The 22,351-nt window shown below is 45.9% G+C and overlaps 1 protein-coding gene and 1 long non-coding RNA gene across 3 annotated transcripts; both read right to left on the bottom strand.

Moving 5' to 3' along the window:
• Positions 1-6,669: 6,669 nt before the first annotated feature.
• Positions 6,670-14,312, bottom strand: LOC125281279 (uncharacterized). Its single transcript, XR_007188409.2, has 3 exons — positions 14,224-14,312; positions 13,948-14,027; positions 6,670-11,820 (listed from the first exon to the last, which is right to left on the bottom strand). It is a non-coding gene; the product is annotated as an uncharacterized LOC125281279 (long non-coding RNA).
• A 4,662-nt stretch (positions 14,313-18,974) lies between these two features.
• On the bottom strand, positions 18,975-21,290 carry MID1IP1 (MID1 interacting protein 1). Of its 2 annotated transcripts, none has more exons than XM_026513300.4 (2): positions 21,008-21,290; positions 18,975-20,743 (listed from the first exon to the last, which is right to left on the bottom strand). In XM_026513300.4, the coding sequence occupies exon 2, from the start codon at positions 20,501-20,503 to the stop codon at positions 19,952-19,954; it is 552 nt and encodes a 183-aa protein (XP_026369085.1). In that variant the 5' UTR covers positions 20,504-20,743; positions 21,008-21,290; the 3' UTR covers positions 18,975-19,951. The 2 variants fall into 2 exon arrangements, with proteins under 2 accessions (XP_026369085.1, XP_026369086.1); XM_026513301.4 differs by having other exon boundaries at positions 20,980-21,285.
• Positions 21,291-22,351: the final 1,061 nt, after the last annotated feature.

Here is a 22,351-nt window from a genome sequence, read left to right as displayed (position 1 = left end):
GAAGACCACAGAGGTGAAGTGCAATTCTCACCACATCCTATCCAGGGTACGTACTGTCAGCATGACTTATCACTGTTGATGTTGACCTTGATCACCTGGTTGAGGTAGTGCTTGTCAAGTTTCTCCACTGTCAAGTTGCTCTTTTTTTGTCCCCCAATGGGCTAATCTTTATTTACTTTATCGAGGTATAATTTACGTACAATAAAATGAGTGTACCCATTTTGAGTGTATAGCTTGATAAGGATTGATGATCCACACCAATGGTTCTCAAACAGGAGTGACTTTGTCACCCAGGACACGTTTGGCAATGTCTGGAGACATTTTCGGTTGTCATTTCTGAACTAAGGGGAGGTGTTCCTGGCATCTAATGGATGAAGGCCAGGGACACTGCTAAATATCTTACAATGCATAACATAGCCCTCCTCAAGAGAGAATTATCCAGCCCAAACTGTCAGTAGCAACAAGGTTGAGAAACCCTGATATACACTCATATAACCACTGTCCCCGATGAAGACACTGCGGCACCCCAAAAGTCTCTTGGGCTCCTTCGCAGTCAATATCCCACTACCTGTCCCTAGAAACAACTATTCTGATGTTTTTCTCCATCAGTAGAGTAGTTTTGTTTCTTTTGGAACTTCATATAGATGGAATGGGACTTTATTTCTCCTCTGTCTCTGGCTTCTTCCATGCAGCAGAATGTTGAGATTCATCTATGTGGTCTTGCATATCAGTAGTTTGTTCCTTTTCACTGAATGGGCTTCCATTGTATACTTTATCAACGGGCATTTGGATCGGTTCCAGTATGGGGGTTTCAAGAGTAAAAAGAAAACTGTGCAGAAGTCTTTGTGTGAACATATGTTTTTAGTTCTCTTGGACGAATACTGAAGAATGGAATTGCTAGGTCATATGGTAAGTATCCATTTAACTCAAAGGGCTTATATCGTTAAAAAAGAAAGACAAAATAAATGGTTCTTCATCTCCTTTTGAACTATATGGATTCTCTCACTACTTCTGCCTTCTCATCTCCGCTCAGAAATAAGTTTTGAATTAAAATAAGTAAGTGATGTCAGAGACATCCTCTTCCATTTTTTCCATCCCCAGGCCGAATTCCTTGGAATAGGTGATCAGACGTCATCAATCCCCTTCTCACTTGCACTTGCCAAGCAAAAGTTGTCTCTTAAGATCAGAACCAGAAACAGCTGTGTCTCTGGTTCTTTGGGTAATGCGTGTTTGATTTTTTTTTTTTAAGAAGATGTTTATAGAAAATGGCCTGTGGTATTGGCAGTTGTGAGAACAGATCTAACTTCTGCTTGGAATTGCTATAAATTTTTAAAACAAACCAAACCCTAACATCGCAATATGGCTATGTAAGGTACCTCCAAGCCAAATCCATTAGATTGGGAATGAAATATTTATTATGATCTGAATGAGACAACAACAAAAAAGGACTTTAGATTTTCCTTAAAGTTGTACGACCAAAACTTGGGATATTTATTTTCCTACAGTGAGTTTGGGGATTTAATCTTTGATTTAAACAGGGACTCAACGTGACCATCACAGAAGACAAAGTTTACAGAATTCATAAATGAAATCTTTTCACAGTTCAAAGTAAAGACTTACTTTGCTAATAAGCATCCTGAATTTGAGGCACAGAGAGCTATTTCTTAGGCTTAAAAATGATTTATAATATGCGTTACGAAATGATCCTTTCCCATACTCTCCCATCAGAGCTGGTAAGTGATATCTCCCAAATTTTAGATATCTCTTGTATCCAAAGAAAAATTTTAAAAGAGCATTAGTAAAATGATTAATTTTCTCAAAAATTACAAAATTTAAAGAGGAACAATAAAGAACTCTGTAATGAACGGAACAACGATGCAGAAGTAGAGAGACCTAAATTCGAATCTTGTCTGTGTCACAGACGAGTGAATGGGAAATATACTAGATAGATTTCGAAGGTTCATTTCAGCTCTAACCTTTCATGAATTCCATTGTCTGGTTTTCCATGCACACATAAATAACAGACCACAGATATTTGTATAAGCAACTGCTTCATCAGAGTGTTTTCACGCACTTCAAAGCAATCGGGGTGGAGGGAGCATTAGACTAGAAGCATTTGTTAAAGTCTTATACGGAGTTACTACTCACCTTACAAGAATTATAATACTACAATGTCTTCATTAATTTTTTTTTAGTTACAATCTGATGGAACTTTAGCATTGCCTTTTACATCTTTATTTTCAGGTAGATTTATGTCCCCCTGTTGCAAGATTAAGCATTCATAGGACACTTTAATGTTTACTGAATGGTTAAGGATCATATGTAAGTTAATTCTCCTGCAAGACTTTTAAAAGGCAGCCTGGGTTATTTAAATGGAAAGAAATTGCTTTGGGAAAAACATTATGTACAAACAGAGTTAACTTTGAAGGGCAGAGACGCCACCGTAATCTGTAAGTATCATGAGAAGCATGAAGTACAACTGTAGTCAGAACAGGCTCCTCGCAGGGCATTTCACTTCTGTGCCAAAGGGACAAATAAGGTCATCTCTTGGGTGCTTCCTTTTCATAGTCTCAGGATTACCATTTTGGCAACTTCTCCATGCATCACATTACTCTTTTTACATCTGGTTTTCTGTATTTTGTATGTCTCTTCCCACGCTATCCCTCAGTAAGCTACAACCCTTATTCAGGTGAGTGTCCATAAGGCTATAAAATCATCTGCTTTTCAGCGGGGGCGGGGGGGGGACCATCAGGAGGGGACCTTTCTGATGTCAGCCTGATAGTATGAGCTCCAGCAGCTCTCTTGGTGTGACACTTTTGTTAAGACCCCTAATACACCCTAGGGACAAATGCAAGGAAAGAATAAGGTCTGCAAGCTGTATTTGCCCGAGAAAATGGAACCTTGACTTCTTTGACGTAGGTGATTAAAATGTCAGATTTGAATATCATGGTGGCTATTTTTCTGCATGTAAATTTGCATGATTTAAAAACAAAAGACACTGGCCTTTCACTTTGAAAAGAATTCAAATATAATAGCTGTAAGCATTTGTGAATGAACCGTATTTTGAAAATCATAATGTTCAGACTGAGCACAGATAATTGTATTGTTAAGACGACCAAAATTAATAAATTGCCCCGCCACTGATATAAAGGTACCATTATCACCTGAGTCAAGAAAAAAACTCACCCACAGGGCTTCTTTCTGATGTTCCCAGTGCTAGGAACTGTCAGGACACGGCTCCGTGAGTGCGCAGTCACGGGCTCGCCTTGAAAAGGGAATTTCCAACATAAATAAGAACTTATTTTTTTTAGATAGGAGTATTCTCTCCATGGAAAGAAGAAATGGTTTCTTTTGGCAAAATGTTTAAACCAACAAATGTAGACAATTAGTTTATCTCGGAATGATCATCAGATCTCCGTAACCCACTTCAGACAATGGTGCGTTTCCATGAGAGAAGAATCATCAGTAAGAAATTGACCTTTATGAAGAAAAGGCTAGAACTCCTAGCAGGCATCATGTTGGAGAAGTAGGCTGCTCTACGGATTTACAAACACATCTCCGGAGGACGAATTAGCTTGCTGAGGTGGGGATGCGTTTGATCTTACAAAACACAGATACTGAGGTGTTTATTTCTACCTTTCTTAGAGGCCGGTTTTCCTCTGAGAGGAAAAATGTTGAGATTAACTCCTGCTGACCTCTCTTCACAAAGACCTTGGCTCTGACCTTGCGTGTGGACTCCCACCCTCCCCCCAGCAGCAGGCTTGACTCTCATGGCCTCTTTGCCAACATCAGGGGTGCTTTCCACGCTGGTCATGCTGTCTCGCCTTCCTTGGTTCCATTTCTCTACTGCGAAGTATCCAAGCCCCCACCCTCTACCTTCCTCTTTTGTTAGTATGCAACACGCCTTTAAGTGTTTTGCGAAATGTCCGTATCACTGCTGGCTGAAAAGTTTGGAACAATCCCTATTTTCCAGTGTTCTGCACCTAAAAGATCCCGATCCTTTCCCCAGTCGTTCCCCCAAATAGGTATTGGCGCGGGGAATCTTGATGTGAGCTGGAAATGTTAGAAGAAATCATTTGGGTTGGCTCTGGTTTGATTATTGCACCCTAGGTTTCCAAGCAGAGCAAACCCGGGGAGGGGGGCCTCCTGCTTAGCCAAGATCCCTGGAACAAATAGGAAGCCACTCACCCACACCACACCTCCCCCCAAAGGAACTTTTGTTTGTAGGAAGTTAGAACAGGATTTCTTGGTAATTCAGGAGTTGGCGTAAGCCGGGGCTCCCCCCCCACCCCTGCAGTGCCGCAGGCCGTGTCACCCAGGGCACATGGGGTCTTCCCACATCAGCCACCACGTCACAGTGCTATGCCTCATCCTTCGGCTGTCTGCTCTGCCTTGGGTTTGAGCGCGGGGTTTTATGTACACTTAAAAAAAAAAGAAAAAAAGAAACAAGTCAATCATTTTAAAAAAATATCATAAAAAATCCATTTCCTCCTGTCGCTCATGCAGGGACAAGCAGTGTCAGAGAATACTGCATATCCCTAACAGTCTTTTCTCTACGGGAGATATTTTAATATGTATATTTTGCCTACCTTGACTTTTAAAAGGTATTTTGTGAATATGTCAAATTCTGGGAAATGACCTCCTGGCGTTAAATTTTTTTTTAATCCTGCTGGTTTGTTAAAACAGATAAATTTGGGGTGCCTGGGTGGCGCAGTCGTTAAGCGTCTGCGTTCAGCTCAGGGAGTGATCCCGGCGTTATGGGATCGAGCCCCACATCAGGCTCCTCCGCTATGAGCCTGCTTCTTCCTCTCCCACTCCCCCTGCTTGTGTTCCCTCTCTCGCTGGCTGTCACTATCTCTGTCAAATAAATAAATAAAATCTTTAAAAAAAAAGATAAATTTATATATGCTTTCCTTTCACAAAGAAGTTTACACCTCAGAAAATATATTACTGTAATTTATTGTCATTTTGAGTACGTCCTGTCTCTGCAGCAAAGTTACACTCACACTTGGGGTTCTTTGTACAAGTCACTCTAAATAATAGCGTGTGGCTAAAAACCATGACCAGTGTCCTATGCTGAAATAAAAATGAAAATGGGAAATATGAGAAACCCGAAAGAGACATTTCACACCCAGGCCCAGCAGAACCCCTCCAATGGGGTCACAAGAACATCGCCGAACACCTCACCTTCATAGTTCCTTTATGCAAGAGACAGAAATGACTCTCTTATTTAAGTCCTTGCCATTTCAGAAATTTCTCTTACATTATTAGTATCTGGGGAGAGAGCATTCCAGAAGAGAGGACAGCAAGAGGGAGGGGCCCGTGGCTGGAGCATGTCTTGCAAGCTGATGGAGAATCGAAGTGGCTGGCGTGACTGGAGCAGAGTGCACGAGGGGAAGAGGGTGAGATAAGGTCAGAGCAGTACTAGAGGCCATTCTGCGCAGGGTCGTGAGTGCCTTTGGAAAGACAGTGGCTTTTACGCTGAGCGTTATTAGGAGTCCTTGTGATGTTTGGATCAGAAGAGTGACATTATAGGAGCTGTTTCAATCACATCCACCCGGCTACTGTAGAGGGAGGAAGGATAGATGCAGGGAAACCCGTCAAGGAGCTATGAACTAATCCACATGGGATATCACAGTGGCTGGAACCAGCACAGTGTCAGTAGAGGTGGTGAGAAGCGGTCAGGTAGTTGGTATTTTACGAAGACAGAGCCAACCAGACTTCCTGACAAACTGGATATGACATATGAGAGAAGAGAAGAGTCAAGAGGACCTCCAAAGGTTTGGGCTTGAGCAGCTGGAGGGATGGAGTTCCCATCCGCTTAGCAGGGAAAGGCTGTATGTAGCTAGAGCCGGCTTCGTAGTTGAGCTCTAAAACGAAAACCATTCTTCCTCCTACAATCTACTCCTTTGCCTCTCGTGCTTATCTTACAAATTCAATGCGGAACCACGTCATCCCAAAGGGCATCCTTGACTCCTCCCTCTCCGTAACCTCCCAACCACGCGACCACACCCTCTGCTTTCCACTTCCTGGATAATCTCCTTCATCTATCCACTTCTGTCCTCCACTGCCATCGCTTTACCGGAGGCTGCCCTCATCGGTCATCTGAATTCTTTCTTTAATTTGACTTATGGTTGAGAGGGAGAGAAGGAGAGCACGAGCAGGGGAGACGGGCAGAGGGAGAAGCAGACTCCCCGCTGAGCAGGGAGCCGGACACAGGGAGTCGATCTCAGGACCAGGGATCACAACCTGAGTCAAAGGCGGATGCTTAACCACTGAGCCACCCAGGCGCCGCAGTCATCTGAATTCTTACAAGAGACTCTGAAATGGCCATGAATCAACCCCAGCTTGAACCACTCACTGGATTGTACCCTGAGGCTTCATCTGAAAGCACAAAATCCTCCCGTGGCTCACCATCTCTTATCGTCCTCAGATAAAGTCCAAATGCTAAAGTGTGGGGGTTCATGGGACGCTTGGGTGGCTCAGTCGGTTAAGTGTCTGCCTTCGGCTCAGGTCATGATCCCAGGGTCCTGGGATCGAGTTCTGCATCAGGCTCCCTGCTCAGCGGGGAGCCTGCTTCTCCCTCTGCCTGCCACTCCCGCTGCTTGTGCTCGCTCTCTCTGTCTGACAAATATATAAATAAAATCTTTTTTTAAAAAAGTGTGGGGGTTTCGTTTAACTCTTCGTTTCGAAATAATTTCTAACTTACAGAAAGGTTGCAAGAATAGTTGAAAAGCTTTCCATATGCCCCTTACCCAGATATCCCATTTTACTTCTCTCTCTCACTCTCTTTTCTGAATCATTTGAGAATAAATTGGAAACACAATGCCCCTCTCCCCCTAAAAGCTTCAGGGTATATCTTCCTAGGAATAAGAATAACAACATATGACTGCAATACAATAATCAGAACCAGAAAATTAACATGACTCCAATACAATATATAGACTTGATTTAAACTTTCCCAATTGAACAAATGATGTCCTTTATAGCAAAAGAGATACAGTTGTAGATACAGTTGTTGTCGGCATTACCGGGCCAAGAGCTAGTCCCGGATCATATGCGGCATTCAGTTATTCTGTTCCTTCAATCTCTTTTATTGTGGAGCAGTTCCTCCGTCTTTGCCTTTTAAGACCTTGACACCGGTATAGACCAGCTGTTTTGTAAAACGCCCCTCAGTTCGGATTTGCCTGGGGTTTCCTCAGGGCTGGATGTGCTTCGCGTATGTTGGACAAGATGATAGCAGAAGCCATGTGTCCTTCTCCGTGCGTCGTTATCAGGAGGCAGATCTCTTGGTAATATTGCTTCTGCTTCTCTATCACCCTCACTTCTCACCCTCCACCCATCCCTGCTCCTAAGCTCTCAGACATAGCCCCGGAGAATCCATCCGAACCGCATTTTTCCCTGGCGAATCCACGCTGTTTCATCGGATCTCCTTGTAGAGGCCGCTTTGGCCAAGGGACTGGTCCTCAACCCCAGGCCTGGATAAGAGCCTCTTCTGAGCTAGCATAGTGCCCTGCGCCCTCCTATCATCACACTTATTAAGCCATGGGGTAATTGCCTGTTTGTCTGTTTGTTTGATGGCAGGGACTGTGGAATGTTCCCTACCATCACTTAGCACATAGCACACCGTCCGGCACACAGTAGGTGCCCAATAAATATTTACGGAATGAAGCATCGCTTCCACGTACACTTCCTCCTGCATGTTCCCAGAGCCCTGCTTAACTCCATTCTCTCTCGGTGTTGCTGGATTGTTTACTACGTTTGGTCTTTCCTGTTAGACCGGAAATTCCTGGAGCCGCATCTGAGCCCTTGCCCTTGATTCCAGTGCACCTTAACCCAGAGGGAAGGAGAGAGAGAAGGAAGGGGGGAGAAAGGGAGAGATTGGGCCTTTTGTTTTAGAACTTTGTTCCTTCTGAGCTTGTGCGGAGCAGGTGCACAGTGTTTTGGAGTCTCTCTCCCGGCGACTCCTCCCCCCACACCCCACTTCCTGTTTATTCTGCCTTCCAACACCACACTGGGGAGGGGTGGGAGGGTGAGAAACATTCCAGTTCCTTTATCCGCCTTCTCACTCCCTGTCTGTCTGCCCCAATTCAGGAATGATTGCTTTAAGGTTGAGTTTATGCTCTTTCAAAGTCTTTATGCGAGTTATTAACAAGAATCTAAAGCTTCTAGTGTGAATTCTCGTCAGTGCATATACTAATAAGCAATGAAGTCAATGAAGGAAGAAAAAAGGAAACAAAAGAAAAAGAGGCCTGGAAAATGCACAGATTAAATAGTCAGAATAGTCTAGAATGTGGTTGCATTGCTTTATAAAGCCTTAAAGAACAAATCAGGTAAAAGAAAAGAATCTCCTTCCTCAAGGGTTTCCTTTTTATCCTTTCCCTGGCCAACATATTTAATTAGCAACTAGCAAACACTTCAAGATCGTTACAAGGTATGGTTTAATCATTGTCATATCTTGAAGACTTCGCTTCCCTTATAACAAATTCTTCGAACCCTGGTTTCAGTATTAGATAGGATTAGATTTGGCCATGAGCAACAGAAATGGCAGTGACTTAAACAAGATAGCACTTTATTTCTGGCTTTTGAGATCAAAGTTCAGAGGTAGGCTATCCATGATGAGCAGAAACCCAGGTCCCTTCCCCCCTGTCCTGCTGCTCTAAACACAGTGCTGCCACCTCATTATCCAATATGGCTGCTGGAGCTCCAGCCAGCCGGTGTTGCTCCATTTCACAACAAGAAGAAAGGAACAAAGGTACTCTCCCATCCTTTAATGACACCTCCTGGAAGTCATGTGTGAAACTTACGCTTTCAGCTCATTGGCTCGAACTCTATCACATGGTCACCTCTAGCTGCAAGGGAAGTGGAGAATTATAGCTTTATTTAGGGTAACCAAGTTCCCAGCTAAAATTGGGGGAACAAGGAGAGAACAGATATTAGGAGACAGCAAGCAGTCTTTGAGACAAATCTATGCTTCTGTAAAATGAGAATAATATAAATACCTACTTCAAAGGGCCCTTGTGAGGAAAAAAATGAGATCGTGCATGAGGTTGGCACCAGTCACAGTAGTAACGACTTCCTTTTTCAAAGGAAGAAGGAAGCATGCACTGAGTGTGTGCCGAACAGTGGTTCATCGCGATTACTTTTAATCCAGTGAGGTAGTATCCCTCATTTTGCAAAAGAGAAAAGACTCCAAGAAGCCAACTAACTCCCCCCAGGAAACAGAGAATGAACCAGTGGAACTGGGGCGAAATCCAGATTCTGTGACTCTGAATCCTAGTTTTCTTTCACCCCTGGGTGCCACCTCTCCTTTGGCCTCACCTAGCCACAACCACCTCTCTTGCTATGAACCTCATGTTCACCAAGACAACATGTATTATGCTCCTCTCCATGGGAAATCTTTCATTATCTACCCCAGCACTACCTCGTCACCATTCAATGGGAACTGGGAGGACTAGGTGCCAGTGGTGAAGACGGCGTTAATCAAAAGGGACTGCACACCAGGAACTCTCATTAAGTGCTGGTGAGGGGGTAAACGGTATATCCACGGTGGAAAACTCCTTGGCAGTCTCTAGTAAAGTTAAACATATACCTCTCTTATGAACTAGCAATGCCATTCCTATGTATTTATCAAAAACAAAAGGCTTCAACTAGAAAGTTCCTCATAACTTTATTACTAAAAGCTAAAAGAAATAAATTAAACAATGCAAACAAGCTAAATGTCCATTAACAGGAAAAGAGGTAAACAGAGTGTGGACATTTATAAGATGGAACACTGTTCAGCCATAAAAAGGAAGGCAAAAACTGACAAGGCAAGAAACAACAATTGTTGGAGAGGATGTGGAGAAAGGGGATCCCTCCTACATTGTTGGTGGGAATGCAAGTTGGTACAGCCACTCTGGAAAACAGTGTGGAGGTCCCTTAAAAAGTTAAAAATTGAGCTACCCTATGACCCAGCCATTGCACTACTGGGTATTTACCCCCAAAGATACAGACGTAGTGAAGAGAAGGGCCATATGCACCCCAATGTTCATAGCAGCTTTGTCCACAATAGCTAAATCGTGGAAGGAGCCGAGATGCCCTTCAACAGATGACTGGATTAAGAAGTTGTGGTCCATATATACAATGGAATATTACTCAGCTATCAGAAAGAACGAGTTCTCAACATTTGCTGCAACATGGACGGCACTGGAGGAGATAATGCTTAGTGAAATAAGTCAAGCAGAGAAAGACAACTATCATATGATTTCTCTCATCTATGGAACATAAGAACTAGAATGATCGGTAGGGGAAGAAAGGGATAAAGAAAGGGGGGTAATCAGAAGGGGGAATGAAGCACGAGAGACTGTGGACTCTGAGAAATAAACTGAGGGCCTCAGAGGGAAGGGGGTGGGGGAATGGGATAGACTGGTGATGGGTAGTAAGGAGGGCACGTATTGCATGGTGCACTGGGTGTTATACGCAACTAATGAATCATCGAACTTTACGTCAGAAACCAGGGATGTACTGTATGGTGACTAACACAATATAATAAAAAAACATTTAAAGAAAAGTAAAAAAAAAAAAATAAAAATAAAAAAATGAAAAGGTAAAAAAAGAAAAAAAAAAAGGAAGGAAGCACTTACCAACTCCTGCAGGAGTGTGGGTGAATCTCAGAAATATTACGTTGAATGGAAGAAGCCAGACCCCAAAGAGCACCAATCAGATGACATTGCATGATTCCATTGTTAGGAAGTTCAAGAGCAGGCCAAATGGTAGATGAGGATAGAACTCAAGAGAGTGGTTGCCTGCGTTGTGGGGGAGGGGAGGATCAGAAAGGAACATGAGGGAACTTTGTAGGGTGATGGGAACTCTGTGTACCTTTACTGAGGTATCAGTTACACGGGTGTGTGCGTTTGTCAAAACTCAAACTAGGTACTGTACGTTTTATTGCATGTAATTATATCTCAATAAAAAAACCCCAGAACTAATGATGAGGTGTGGGGCTGCAGAAATGAATGCTACAACTAAGTGTCACAAAATAGTTGTAGAAGGGAAAGAAGTGAGGATTGAACAAATAAAAATAAAGAGAGCGGGAGCCCCAGATCTTAGCCACAAAATATGTAATAAAGAAGGCTGCTAGATTCGAAGTAAGCCCTTTAAGTTCCCCGTGGCAGCGCCGCGACTCGTGTCTGTTTATGCAGCGCTACTGTCACCAAGATTAGAGCTGAAAAGAAAAATAAAGTCTCTTTCACAAAAGAAGGCGAAAAGAACCTTTCAATACTGTTCTCAACAAGTTGTTGTGCTCGAAATTCTATATTCCAGCCAGCCCAAGGCAGTGAATGGATTAAGTGTCAAGAGTTTAACCTTTTTGTTTTCTGGCCACATGCTAGAGGCCGGGTGTTTCCGTTTCCTATTGCTTCTGGAAGAAATTCCCACGAACTCGGTGGCTTAAAAACAATGCAAAATTATAATCTTCTAGTTCTGGAAATCAGAAGTCTAAAACAGGTCTCGCTGGGATAAAATCAAGGTGTTGGCAGGGCTGCGTGCTTTCTGGAGGCTCTGGGGACAATCTGTTTCCTTGCCTTTTCCAGCTTCTAGAAGCTGCCTCTGCTTTTTGGCTCATGACCCCTTTCTCCATCTTCAAAGCCAGCAAGGGCAAATCGCGACTTCCTCATGCTGTGTCACTCTGACTCTGACTGTGACTCGGCCTCCTACTGCCATTTGTAAAGACCCTTGTGATTACATGGGGCCCTCTACATATTCCAGGATAATTTCTCCATCTGAAGGTCAGGTGATTAGCAGCCTTCGTTCCTGCTGCAACCTTCATTACCCCTTGCCCTGGAAGGAGATATAGTCACATGTTTGGATGATTAGGACACAACCATCTTTGGGGGACCATGACTCTGCCTACCAAGCTGAGCTTTAACTATAAAATGTTACTTCGAATCCTTCTCTTCTCCGTACCAGCCATCAGAGGAATGTTTCCAAAGGTTCCAGGTGTATTAGAAGCTGTTACAGAGGCATATGTGGTAAAATGGACCCTGTCCTATAGAATTACATTCTACTTTCTTTTTTAAAGATTTTATTTGAGAGAGAGAGGGAGAACAAGCAGAGGGGGGAGGAGTAGAGGGAGAGGGAGAAGCAGACTCCCCACCGAGCAGGGACCCTGGTGTGGGATTCGATCCCAGGACCCTGGGATCATGACCTGAGCTGAAGGCAGACGCCTAACCAACTGAGCCACCCAGGCGTCCCTACATTCTACTCTCAAGTGCTTTTAGTTAGTTCTACAATCTCCTGAAATCTGGATAAAGGTCTCTGTTCTGATTAACCATTGTTGGGTAACACACCACTTAGTGGCTTCAAAGAGTGAAAATATTTTGCATGCAAGTCTGAAATTTGGACAGGGCTCGATGCGGACAGCTCGTCTCTGCTCCACTTGGCCACTCCACAGCAGCTCCAAGGCTGGGGGCTAGACTCAGTTGAAGGCTCACTCATAGGGTTGGCAGTGAGATGCTGGCTGTGGGCAGTGACCTCGCTGAGGCCATCAGCCGGGACACCTGCATGTGACCTCTTTGTGTGACCTGGGCTTCCTCAAAACATTGCAGCCAGGTTCCGAGGGCGAGCACCTCCAGAGACAGCCATGTATCTCACACACGAGGAGGATGTGTCACCCTTTGTGGCCTGGCCTTGGAAGTGACAGCCACGTATATTTTATCCAGGCAGCCACAAAGCCCCACCTAAATTCAGGGCGAGGACAGGGAGATTCTACCAATCGTTGGAAGGGGGCAAGGCAGTTGGGAGACTATTTAGGGCCAGAAATAACTTGGCACCCTTTGTTAAAAAGTGCGGTTTGCCACAGCTTCTCTGCCACATTTCCATTTCTTCTCTTCATTTAAAGTCTCCTTTTCCTTTTATTCAATTCGTCCCCCTTACATAATGGCCCCCCGCCCTGGGGCCACCTGGGTGGCTCAGTCGGTTAAGTGTCTGCCTTTGGTCCAGGGTCCTGGGATCAAGCCCCACATCCAGTTCCCTGCTCAGTGGGGAGTCTGCTTCTCCCTCTCCCTCCCTGCCCCACCCCCCGCTTGCATTCTCTCTCTCTCTCAAATAAATAAATAAAATCTTAAAAAACCCATAATGCCCCTCTTGGCCTCTTTTTTGGTCCCCCACTCCTTCTGGACTGAAATCAGGCCAACCCTGAGTTGGCAAACAACAGTTTCATAAGGTCATAGGGAGGGACTGTGGCCCATGCACGGAGGAGGGGCAGCCCATGGCTGGAATCGGGGTCCACTCAACCGTTTTGAACAGACAGAAATGATGATTTCATATGCTACAACCTAGCATCTGCTACCTCTTTTGTCAGAGAAAAAGGTACCAACCCGCTATCAGAAGATTACCTCCCCGCTCCTCAGGTTTCCAATGGGTGGGAGTGTCCCTAAACACACTTGCCTTTCCCCATCACGGCCCTTATCACACTGACCCAGGGGTGACATCTGGTAAATTCAGAAAGACGAAATTCAACAGGCACCTCCCTTTTTCTCCTTGAGGCTAAACTGGCTCCAGGGCGTAGGCCTTTCCCTCTGTTCTCAAACCCACTGGTTGGAAAGGGCTGCGGGTGTCGAGATTTCTCCCAGCCCCCAACACTTGGGTGAAACATCTAAATTTCTGGCACTTTCCCTCTAAATATTTAAGCTATGAAGGAACTGTCAGCAAGTACTTATCACAACAGAAGCTAAATTATACCCTCAAAGCACTGACGAGTTACAAGGTGCAATGTCAATTAGAGGTCACAGAATACTACACCTTGTTTTGAATGACCAAAACACTAACTACAGTCCTCGCATTCTGCACATAGTTTGGCTGCTATGGTACACAGAAGCGTTCTTGCACAACGCACACGTTTCATTAACAAAATAGCAGGGCTTCAAATTAACATCACATTGAGAAAAACTGGAAAATTTTAAATACCTTGGTCAGAACCAACAACGTGGTACTTTCGTTTTCATCTTCGCTTGCCTACCAAACAGGAAATCTCCTCAATTAGATGTCTGCTCAGAAGAAGAAGAAGAAGAAAAAAAAAGCCATTATCCAAGGACACAGCAAGTTCTGTCAGGTATTTCAACATGGTGGAAGAGTAGTCAGGTTTTAATTGGCCCTATTGAGCTCACCCACAAGCTACAACATTCTTTACCTCAGCAGTATGGTATTCAAAAGGGAAAAAAAAACTACAAAGTTAGTTCCTACCTTTGAAAACATCAAATGAATCATGTTCGGTTTCATCCTGTTAACTGAATGCTCGTTGATAAAAGTGCACATATCAACACGAGTAAGACTGGTATTCAAAAGTAAAAGAAGAGTCTCGAAAACGCTCCACCCCCAACATTGTTTACTTAGCTAAAATAAAGAACTGGGCTCTGTGTTTTGCTAGTATTTTCTCAGTCTTATCTACTGTGTTGGAAAGCACTTTCTCTAACAGCTCAAGGTCAGAAAGTTACCTTCAATAACCCCGGTCTCAACTAAATGATAAAAACTTTCCCCAATCAAAATTCTTACCATTTTGGGGTTATTGAAATGGGCCGCACCGGCAGATAGATTTTTAAAACTGCTACGCAAAGCATTCTGAAACAATAGACAAAGAAGTTATAAAATAGAAGAAAAATTATGGGAGGATACAAATAAAAAACAAAACAAAACAAAACAAAAACGTTCCTCTTAATATAGAGAAGGCCAAAACAGGAAGGACTGATGAGACGGTTGTGGTTTTACCAGGCCTTGTTTAGACAGATGCACACAACTATTAGTTTTGTGCTTTAACTTGACCAAGACTTTTGAGGCTAACAAGAAAACAGCCAACTCAGTAATTAACAACAACAACAACAAAAAACAGATGAAAGAAAATTCGAGGAGGCGAAATCTGCGTGGTTTTACGGAAGGCGTATCCGTTTGGGTATTTGCTATAATCACCTCCATTCAAGCCCTGAATGGCAAGCAGCTGGAACAGCTCTGTGTACAGATGTGGTTTTCCTTCTCCTTAACCAACCTTTCATTAATTAAATAACATTCTTTCAGTGGAGCAGGGAGGCTCTTGAGGAATGTGGGAAGCACAAAGGAAAAGGCTAGAACCCTCACTTGCCAATGCTGGAAGAGATCTTAAGGCTTGAACTGCTTCCACCTCTTATTTCCTTTCTGTGCAGGCTTTCAAACCCTTTGTCCATCCTGAAACCCAGGGGGGAGCCTCCTGTCTCCACTCCATCCCCTTATCTTCCTCCCCTAGTTCCATCCTTCCGACAACCCAGTTTGCATCCAAGCCCTGTCCATCATCCAAGCATGTCCACCACCGGGAGCATAAACCCAGGGCCAATGTCTATGAAGTCCCTGGACGGGGGTCAGGGCCATTTGGATAAGGAACTCTAGAGATCCAGGTACCCAAGTATGGTCTACAAGTAGGGGCACAAGCTCTGGGCATTCCCTTGGCTCTGATGACTACTTGCCCCGGGGGGAGTCACAGGCCTTACAGGAATCATGAGGGCCATCAAAAGTGGGGGATCCATGAAAGGAACCCTCGTTGCATGAGGCAAAGGATGGTATTGGCTTCCAGATATGGAAATGGTTATTGGTAATAGACTACCCTTATTTCCACCACTTACCAGGAAATTCTACACAGTTCCAAATGAACTAACTGGAGATGTAATAAAGTGTTTAGAGGAACTCAAGAACAACCTTCACAATTTCCCTGAGTTACTGGAAAAAAAAATCTGACCCGACCTTAAAAGAAAAAATAAATAACTTTAAGTTTACGTTATCTCACTAATTAAAGCAATTTACCTTGATCAGAAACTTTGTAAAGCTTGAAAATTTATTTTATTTTATTTTAAAGCTTGAAGTTTTAAAAAGACTAATAATTTTAAGAGACCAATCCAATAGTCCACATGTTTAAAGTTTTCATGAGCTTCCTGTCCAGATTTTTTTTTATCTGTTGGGGGTAAAATTCGCCTCTAAAATTTTAGAGAAAACATCTCCTCTGTCATTATTTCATTTAAAACTCTTTCAAATAAATCAAACAAGGATGTAATGATTGGTATCAATGTACTACTAGACATCCCATAAAAAGATAGTTACCTTTTAAAAAAAGGTATACTCTGTAAGATTTGAAACCTCGGTTCACCAGAACTGTGTCCAATGTGCAAGGAGAACCAGAGACTAAGGGGAGAAGGGGGGAGGTGGGAGACAAGATTGCCCCGATGAATTTTGTTTGGCAACTACAAATAAGGGGAATGTATGGGGCATACCCAAACGACAATAACTTTCATTTTTTAAAAAATTGTTAACAGTGGGCTAGTTTTCAAGTTGGTCCAAACAATAATGGTCCCAGCTGTTTTCTAACAATTGAGTTCAGGTTCAGAGAAAGAGTAAATGAGGCCAGACCACTAAGGAACACTGTGTAAATGTACAACATGAAAAACCCCATGTGAGCAAAGCAGAAAACTGTTTTTACGAGGCAAAAGCGGGCCTTCTGAAAGGCTTTGGTGTGCAGTTTTGATGTAGAAAATCGCATCAAATGTAAATATCTGGAGGGTAATCAATTCCATTCTAGCGGTTCCGTTCTGCCCTTTGGTCCCAAACCACCACAGAGATGGGCACCGTTGGGCACCCATGAGCACTTTGCGACAACCAAGAGCTCTCTGAGGGAGGTACCACGCAGTCTTTGCAACTTTAAAATCTATCAAGTACTTTGAGCTTCCTCAGGAAACACCTTCTGAAAATAAAGTCACTCATCCCTTCCTCTCCGATTTTAAGCCAAATTGTAAATAGCATGAGGAGTTTGACCGGGCGAGTCTGGAAGGTCCACAGTTCCACATGAACTAACCGGAGATGTGATGAAGTGTTTAGAGGAACTCAAGAACAACCTTCACATTTCCCTGAGTTACTGGAAAAAAAAAAAAATCGGACCCGACCTTAAAAGAAAAAATAAATAAGTTTAAGTTTAAATTATCTCACTAGTTAAAGCCGTGTAGCCTCAATCAGAAACTACGTAAAGTTTGAAATTTTATTTTAAAGCTTGAAATTTTACAAAGACTAATGATGAGTTTTAAGAGACCAATCCAGGCATCCACATGTTTAAAGTTTTCATGATTTGACCTTGTTTGGTCTCATAAACTGATCTTGAATAAAACAGTAGTTACTCTCCGTGGGCTAGTACTTTTGGGGCTGGGAAACCTCACTGGTTCATAAAAAAAATCCAATCCAGTGCTGGTTATTACTCCTAGGTCAGAAGCACTATTTACGTATAAAAATACCCTTACGTGAAGTAATGTTTTCCAAAATGCAGTTAAAATTGATAGCTATGTACGGTTTAGGTTTTACTATCTGTATTCTATATACCAGGAGAACACCCTGAAAACAACTGGCAACTAGTTGGCATCTCCTAAAATTCCTGCAAATTATCTGCCCAAACTCTGACTTTTTGCTTTGAGTTCAGGTTCTCCCTCGAGGCTTTGAGAAAGGAAATAGTCGAGCTGCTGTTTCAAGGATGTAACTGAAATTATGCATTCCATGCTTCATACATTCCTGGAGAGAGGCAAGGGGGTCAATGGAGACATGAACCAACATTGAGAGCAAGAGAGAAACCCGTAAGGCCCCTTTTTAGGAGTGCCTGAAGAAACCTCGAAGTGTCAGACATTCTATATATGTCAGCTCATGTAATCTTGACTTCAACTCCATGAAGAAAGCCTTGTAGTTATGATTATGCCTCATTTCAAATGTGGCAACAAGCGTGGATGGTTGAATACTCCTAGTTAATAAGTCGTAACAGGAGGATTTGAACACAGCACTTTCTGGCTCCAGAGTCTTGGTGTTTCTTTCCACCTTGTGGCTTCTGCAGTTTCCCTTCTTTGTTGTTTGCACTTTGATATTTTAAAGGAAATACAAAGCAAGAGGCTGTGTACCTTACTTTCGGTGCTGTTCCCCTTATCTTTATATATTAATGATTAACTTTCTCTGGCAAAGGCAGGCACCCCAGTCTTGACACTTCCCCATTTTTTCACTGCTGCTAAAAGCTGATAATAGACTTGAGCTGCCCACACCACAAAAAAAAGTTTTGCTTTTTATTTATTTATTTATTGGACTACAAAATTATGTGTATTTTAAATTCAAGCTCTAGGAGCTTAGAAATGTGTCATGATTTGAAGATTAAAAACTGAAGTTGATCCAACACTACTTCCCCCTAAACAAATAATGAGAGGAAGAAAACGCGGAGCACCCTCCCAGGAAAGCATCATAATGGCATCTAAGAAGTGTTCCCAAGGGCCCTGCTGCAGCTTGGCTCTGATCGGCCATCCACCATTGCATGCCACCGCTACATGCCCGCTCACTGGAAGGATTGCAGGGCACTGCTTAACAAAACTTAGCACTTCCCTGGGAACGAGTGGAAGAGGCCTGGCACACTTTATAACACATTTCAGTATCTCCTAAGATCCACCTGAAAGTCTTGTAAGTAAAGACCCGCGAGATATGTGCATGAGTATTAGCTGGTGTTTCTTTTCTGATTTTTCTCACTTCTCAGTAGCCAAGTGAAATTTCTGCCTCTTAAATGGGTTTTTTCTGCCTCAAAAAAACAAAAACAAAAACAAAAACCCACTTCAGTTTGTGCTTGGGCTTCTTAAGAAGTTCAAAATGTTAATCAAGCAATGTGAAAAGCCGGCCAAGGAGGTTGAAAAATAGATGTACCCTCCCAGATCACTTTGGGTATCTATGAGTTTTTGTTGAGGTGTGTGGGCCTATCGGGTACTGACTTAAAAATAAAAAGCTTGGTAGTGAATCTCGGTGGTAGCTACATCCCAAACAAAACTGGATCCTCACGGAGATGATTATCCACCACTTTGAAATACCAGAGAGGAAATAACATTTTCTTTTGCTAAAAAAAAAAAAAGGGCAATTGAATTTATTTTTATTTCACTTAGCTAGGCCACTCATGGACAGATTAAAAAGCAACAAACTTTTGTTGAGTTTCGTTAACACATTTGCTTTTTTTATTTTAGAATATAGTCTACATCTGGATTAAAAAAAGTTTTAAATAAATTTAAGACATATGACAACAGTGGAACCCTTCATCATTCTATGTACACCACGGATAGAATGTCAGTTGGTTCCATTTCGGATAAGTCCACTTTCTCATAATAACATTATTATTTTCACTGGCTGAGTGGCAAGCTTCGTACGAGCTGGCACGGTGCCAGCTTCCACACACTGGGTTGGGGGCGGGGAGGGCGTGAAAGGGTTGGGGTAGGGGTGCCACAGGACAACTATACAGTGTAACAGAAAATCATTAATCTCGTAGTACCGGTTACCGACAGACAGTGCTGTTTGTGCGCTTATCACAATGGAATCGACGAAGTTTCAGAGCAAGGAGATTGGAAATACTTTAAGACGGGGCCACTGCTACAAAAAGAAATAGTGCAAACAGGAAAACTGATGCAATCCTAGCAACGCTGCGGCCTCCACCAGCCCAATGGCAGGGCGGTAGGAGGCTGCGCGCCCCGCCTTCCCCAGCGCCCGGCTCCGGGCAGGCGCCGCTCCCAAGTGTGGCAACCCAGCGCCGCACCCCGGCATGGCCCCTTCTCGACTCATCTCCTCCAGAAAGAACAGAAAAGAAACTCCAAGAAAGGCACAGGCTGAATGCAGGGCGTCAGCCCAGTTCCATTCCCACCAATGTAGAACACAGGCCCCCCACCCACTGCAGGAGAGGGGGAGGGAGCCCCAACCCTAACTCCCGCCACCACTTTCCTCTCCTCTTGGCAAAGAGGCCCCTTCCTCCAGGCAGCCCCGCCGCGCCCCCTGCACGTACGCAGCCCCCGCAACTTTGCAGTCCACCCATCGCCCATCGCGCCCTACAGCCAGAAAGAAAATAGCTTTGAGGGAAAGAGGGTGAGAGATGGGGCCAGGAAGGGTGCTGGGCAGCCACGGGCGTCCCGCCTCAGTGGCCCCAATTGCTGAAGCCGATCTCCTGCTTGTATCTGTTGGTGAGGATGTTGGCTTTACGCGTGAGTTTGGAGAGCACAGTGTGCAGCCCGCGCAGGTGGTAGTGGAACTGCTGTTCCAGGTCCTCCTCGCCGGCTTCCGCGCCCTCTAGGTGGCTCAGGTCCACCAGGATGTCCTTGGACTTCCAGGCGTTGCCCTCCTCGCTCCCCGCCGGCGGCGGCGGCTGGTGCAGGACCCCCCACTCGATGTCGTTGCGGATGGACTTGAGCAGCACGTAGTGGCTGTACATGTCCCGGGAGGGCGCGAAAAAGCTGCCATTGGAGCTGCCCGGGCCGGGGGCCGGGGACGTGCGCTCCTCCAGGCAGCCGCCACTGCCTCCCACCTCCACGCCGACGTCGTTGTCCAGCCCGGGCTCGGCCAGGGGCACGTCGCGCAGCAGGCTGGGCACCATCACCGTCTGGTCCATGTTGTTCACCGCGCCGATGAAGCGGTTCATGGCGTTAAAGAGCGAGTGCTTCTGGTTGTAGGTGTCGCAGATCTGCATCATGGTGGACCCGCGGGTGCCGGGGCACAGGGACGCAGGGGCACGGGGTGGCCGGCGGGGGCGACGGGCCGCGCCGGGGGCCTGGCTAGAGCGGGTGCGCTGGGATTCCCGGCTGCCGCTCCGCCCTCTCCAACTCTCGTCTCGCTCTCAGCCGGGCCTTGCGGGACGCGCAGCCGCTCGGAGCCTGGGCGCCCGGAAGCTCGCGATGGCGGCGCGTGGTCCGCGGGTCGAGCCCTGGCCTGGCTGGGGGACGGGAACGAAAGAGATTACTCACCCAGCGAGGGTGCCCGGCGGCCCCGCCCGCGCACAGCGCCCTCCCCGGTGCCGGCTCGCCCGGGACAGCGCCCCGCGGGCTCCCGCGACCGGGCGCTCCCCCCGCAGCCCCACCTCTTCGCCCGCCGAGGCCGCGGAGAGAAGGAAGGGGTGCTCCCCACCCCCGTCTCCCTCGGAAACGCCTGAGTCCCAGCACCCACGCTGACCGGGCAGAGATGGGGCGGGGGCACCCACCTCCTGCTGCGCCTCGAGGTCCCCTTGCTGCTGGGTAGCTCAGCGTTCCCGCTGTTGGCGGCGGCTGCCTGCGGGCGCTATGCGGTCAGTGGCTGGACTGTGACTGCGGGCGGCTGTGGTGGCGTCGGCCCCCTACCCATCCCAGGTGCTCAATTTATAGAGCCCCGGAAAGGTGTCGCCGGCGCTCAAGGGCCACCCCCGGTGTCTCCTCCTCCCGCCTCCCCGGCAGCGCCAAGATAAAAGGCGCGGGCCGGGATGACCGCGAGTAACACTCTCCTGGCCCCTTCTACAGCGGGGGCGGGGCGCGCCGGGCCAGCTCCGCCTCTCGCCTGATACCCGGGCGGAGGGAGGGCGCCAGGGCCAGGCCGGGCCGGGCCGGGCCGGGCAGGGCAGAGGAGGGATGGAGCAGCCGCACCCCGCCAGCCCCGAGAGCAGAGCAGGCCAGTTGGGGGAGGGCCAGACACTGAGCGGGTAAAGATGCCGGCGTCCCCACCGGCCAGAGGGCGGGCTGGCGTGCTGGTCTGGGTGGACCTGGCACACGCTCCCGGAGTGGGGTGACCGAAATGCACCCTGGTTGCAAACTGAGCCCCCAACCCTGAATTGACAGTATCCGCGGCCCAGAAACTACGATCCTGGTTTATTATTAGCCGTCGGGGAAAAGGGACCAGCAGCAGCCGCAACTCCATCTCTGGGCTCTTATGTAAGAAGGGTGGCTGGGCATGCCTGGTGCACGTGGACGCGTGGTGTTCCCGCCATGGCCCTGGCCTTGGCCAGCGGCTGGGGGAGGGGAGCCTCAGAGCCTTTCGCCTCCGTCCAGGCCGAGTTTTTCCCAATCTTTTCTGTAACAGCTGCTGCCAGGGGTGAAGAGCAACCCACCATCCGATCTGCATGTTCTCCCAAGAGATCAGATGTGCCAATAAGGGAGAAGTAGCCCAATTCCTGACTTTTGTCCAAGTCCCGCTACTCAGAGATGCTGGCGAGCCCTGGCCATGTGGCCTTTAGGCTGCCAAAGGGCCAGGAGAGGGTGACGGTAGTTAGGCCCGGTGTTGGGTGTCTTTCATCATTTAACAGAAAAGCAGGGAGGCATGCAATAATTTTTTTTTTTTTTGGTCCTGGTGGTGGTGGTGGAGTTTGAAATGTTCCTTTCCAAAGATAGTTCTTTAAACACAGGGTCATTGAATAGGGCCAAAGCCATGTACTGACTCTTTGAATTTAATTTTTAAGAGCATTGCACCTTAAATTTCACTTTGGGACTCCAGACCACAGCCTGTTTTCATTTATTTTTGTCTCACCATCTCACTTCCCTTGTCATGTCCTTCAATGGGCCATCTTCTCCAACAGCCC

The sequence above is a fragment of the Ursus arctos genome, chromosome X, assembly GCF_023065955.2.
Source record: "Ursus arctos isolate Adak ecotype North America chromosome X, UrsArc2.0, whole genome shotgun sequence".
Taxonomy (NCBI): Eukaryota; Metazoa; Chordata; class Mammalia; order Carnivora; family Ursidae; genus Ursus; species Ursus arctos.
The sequence above is the reverse complement of the archived record's forward strand: the minus strand, read 5'-3'. Positions and strand labels throughout refer to the sequence as shown.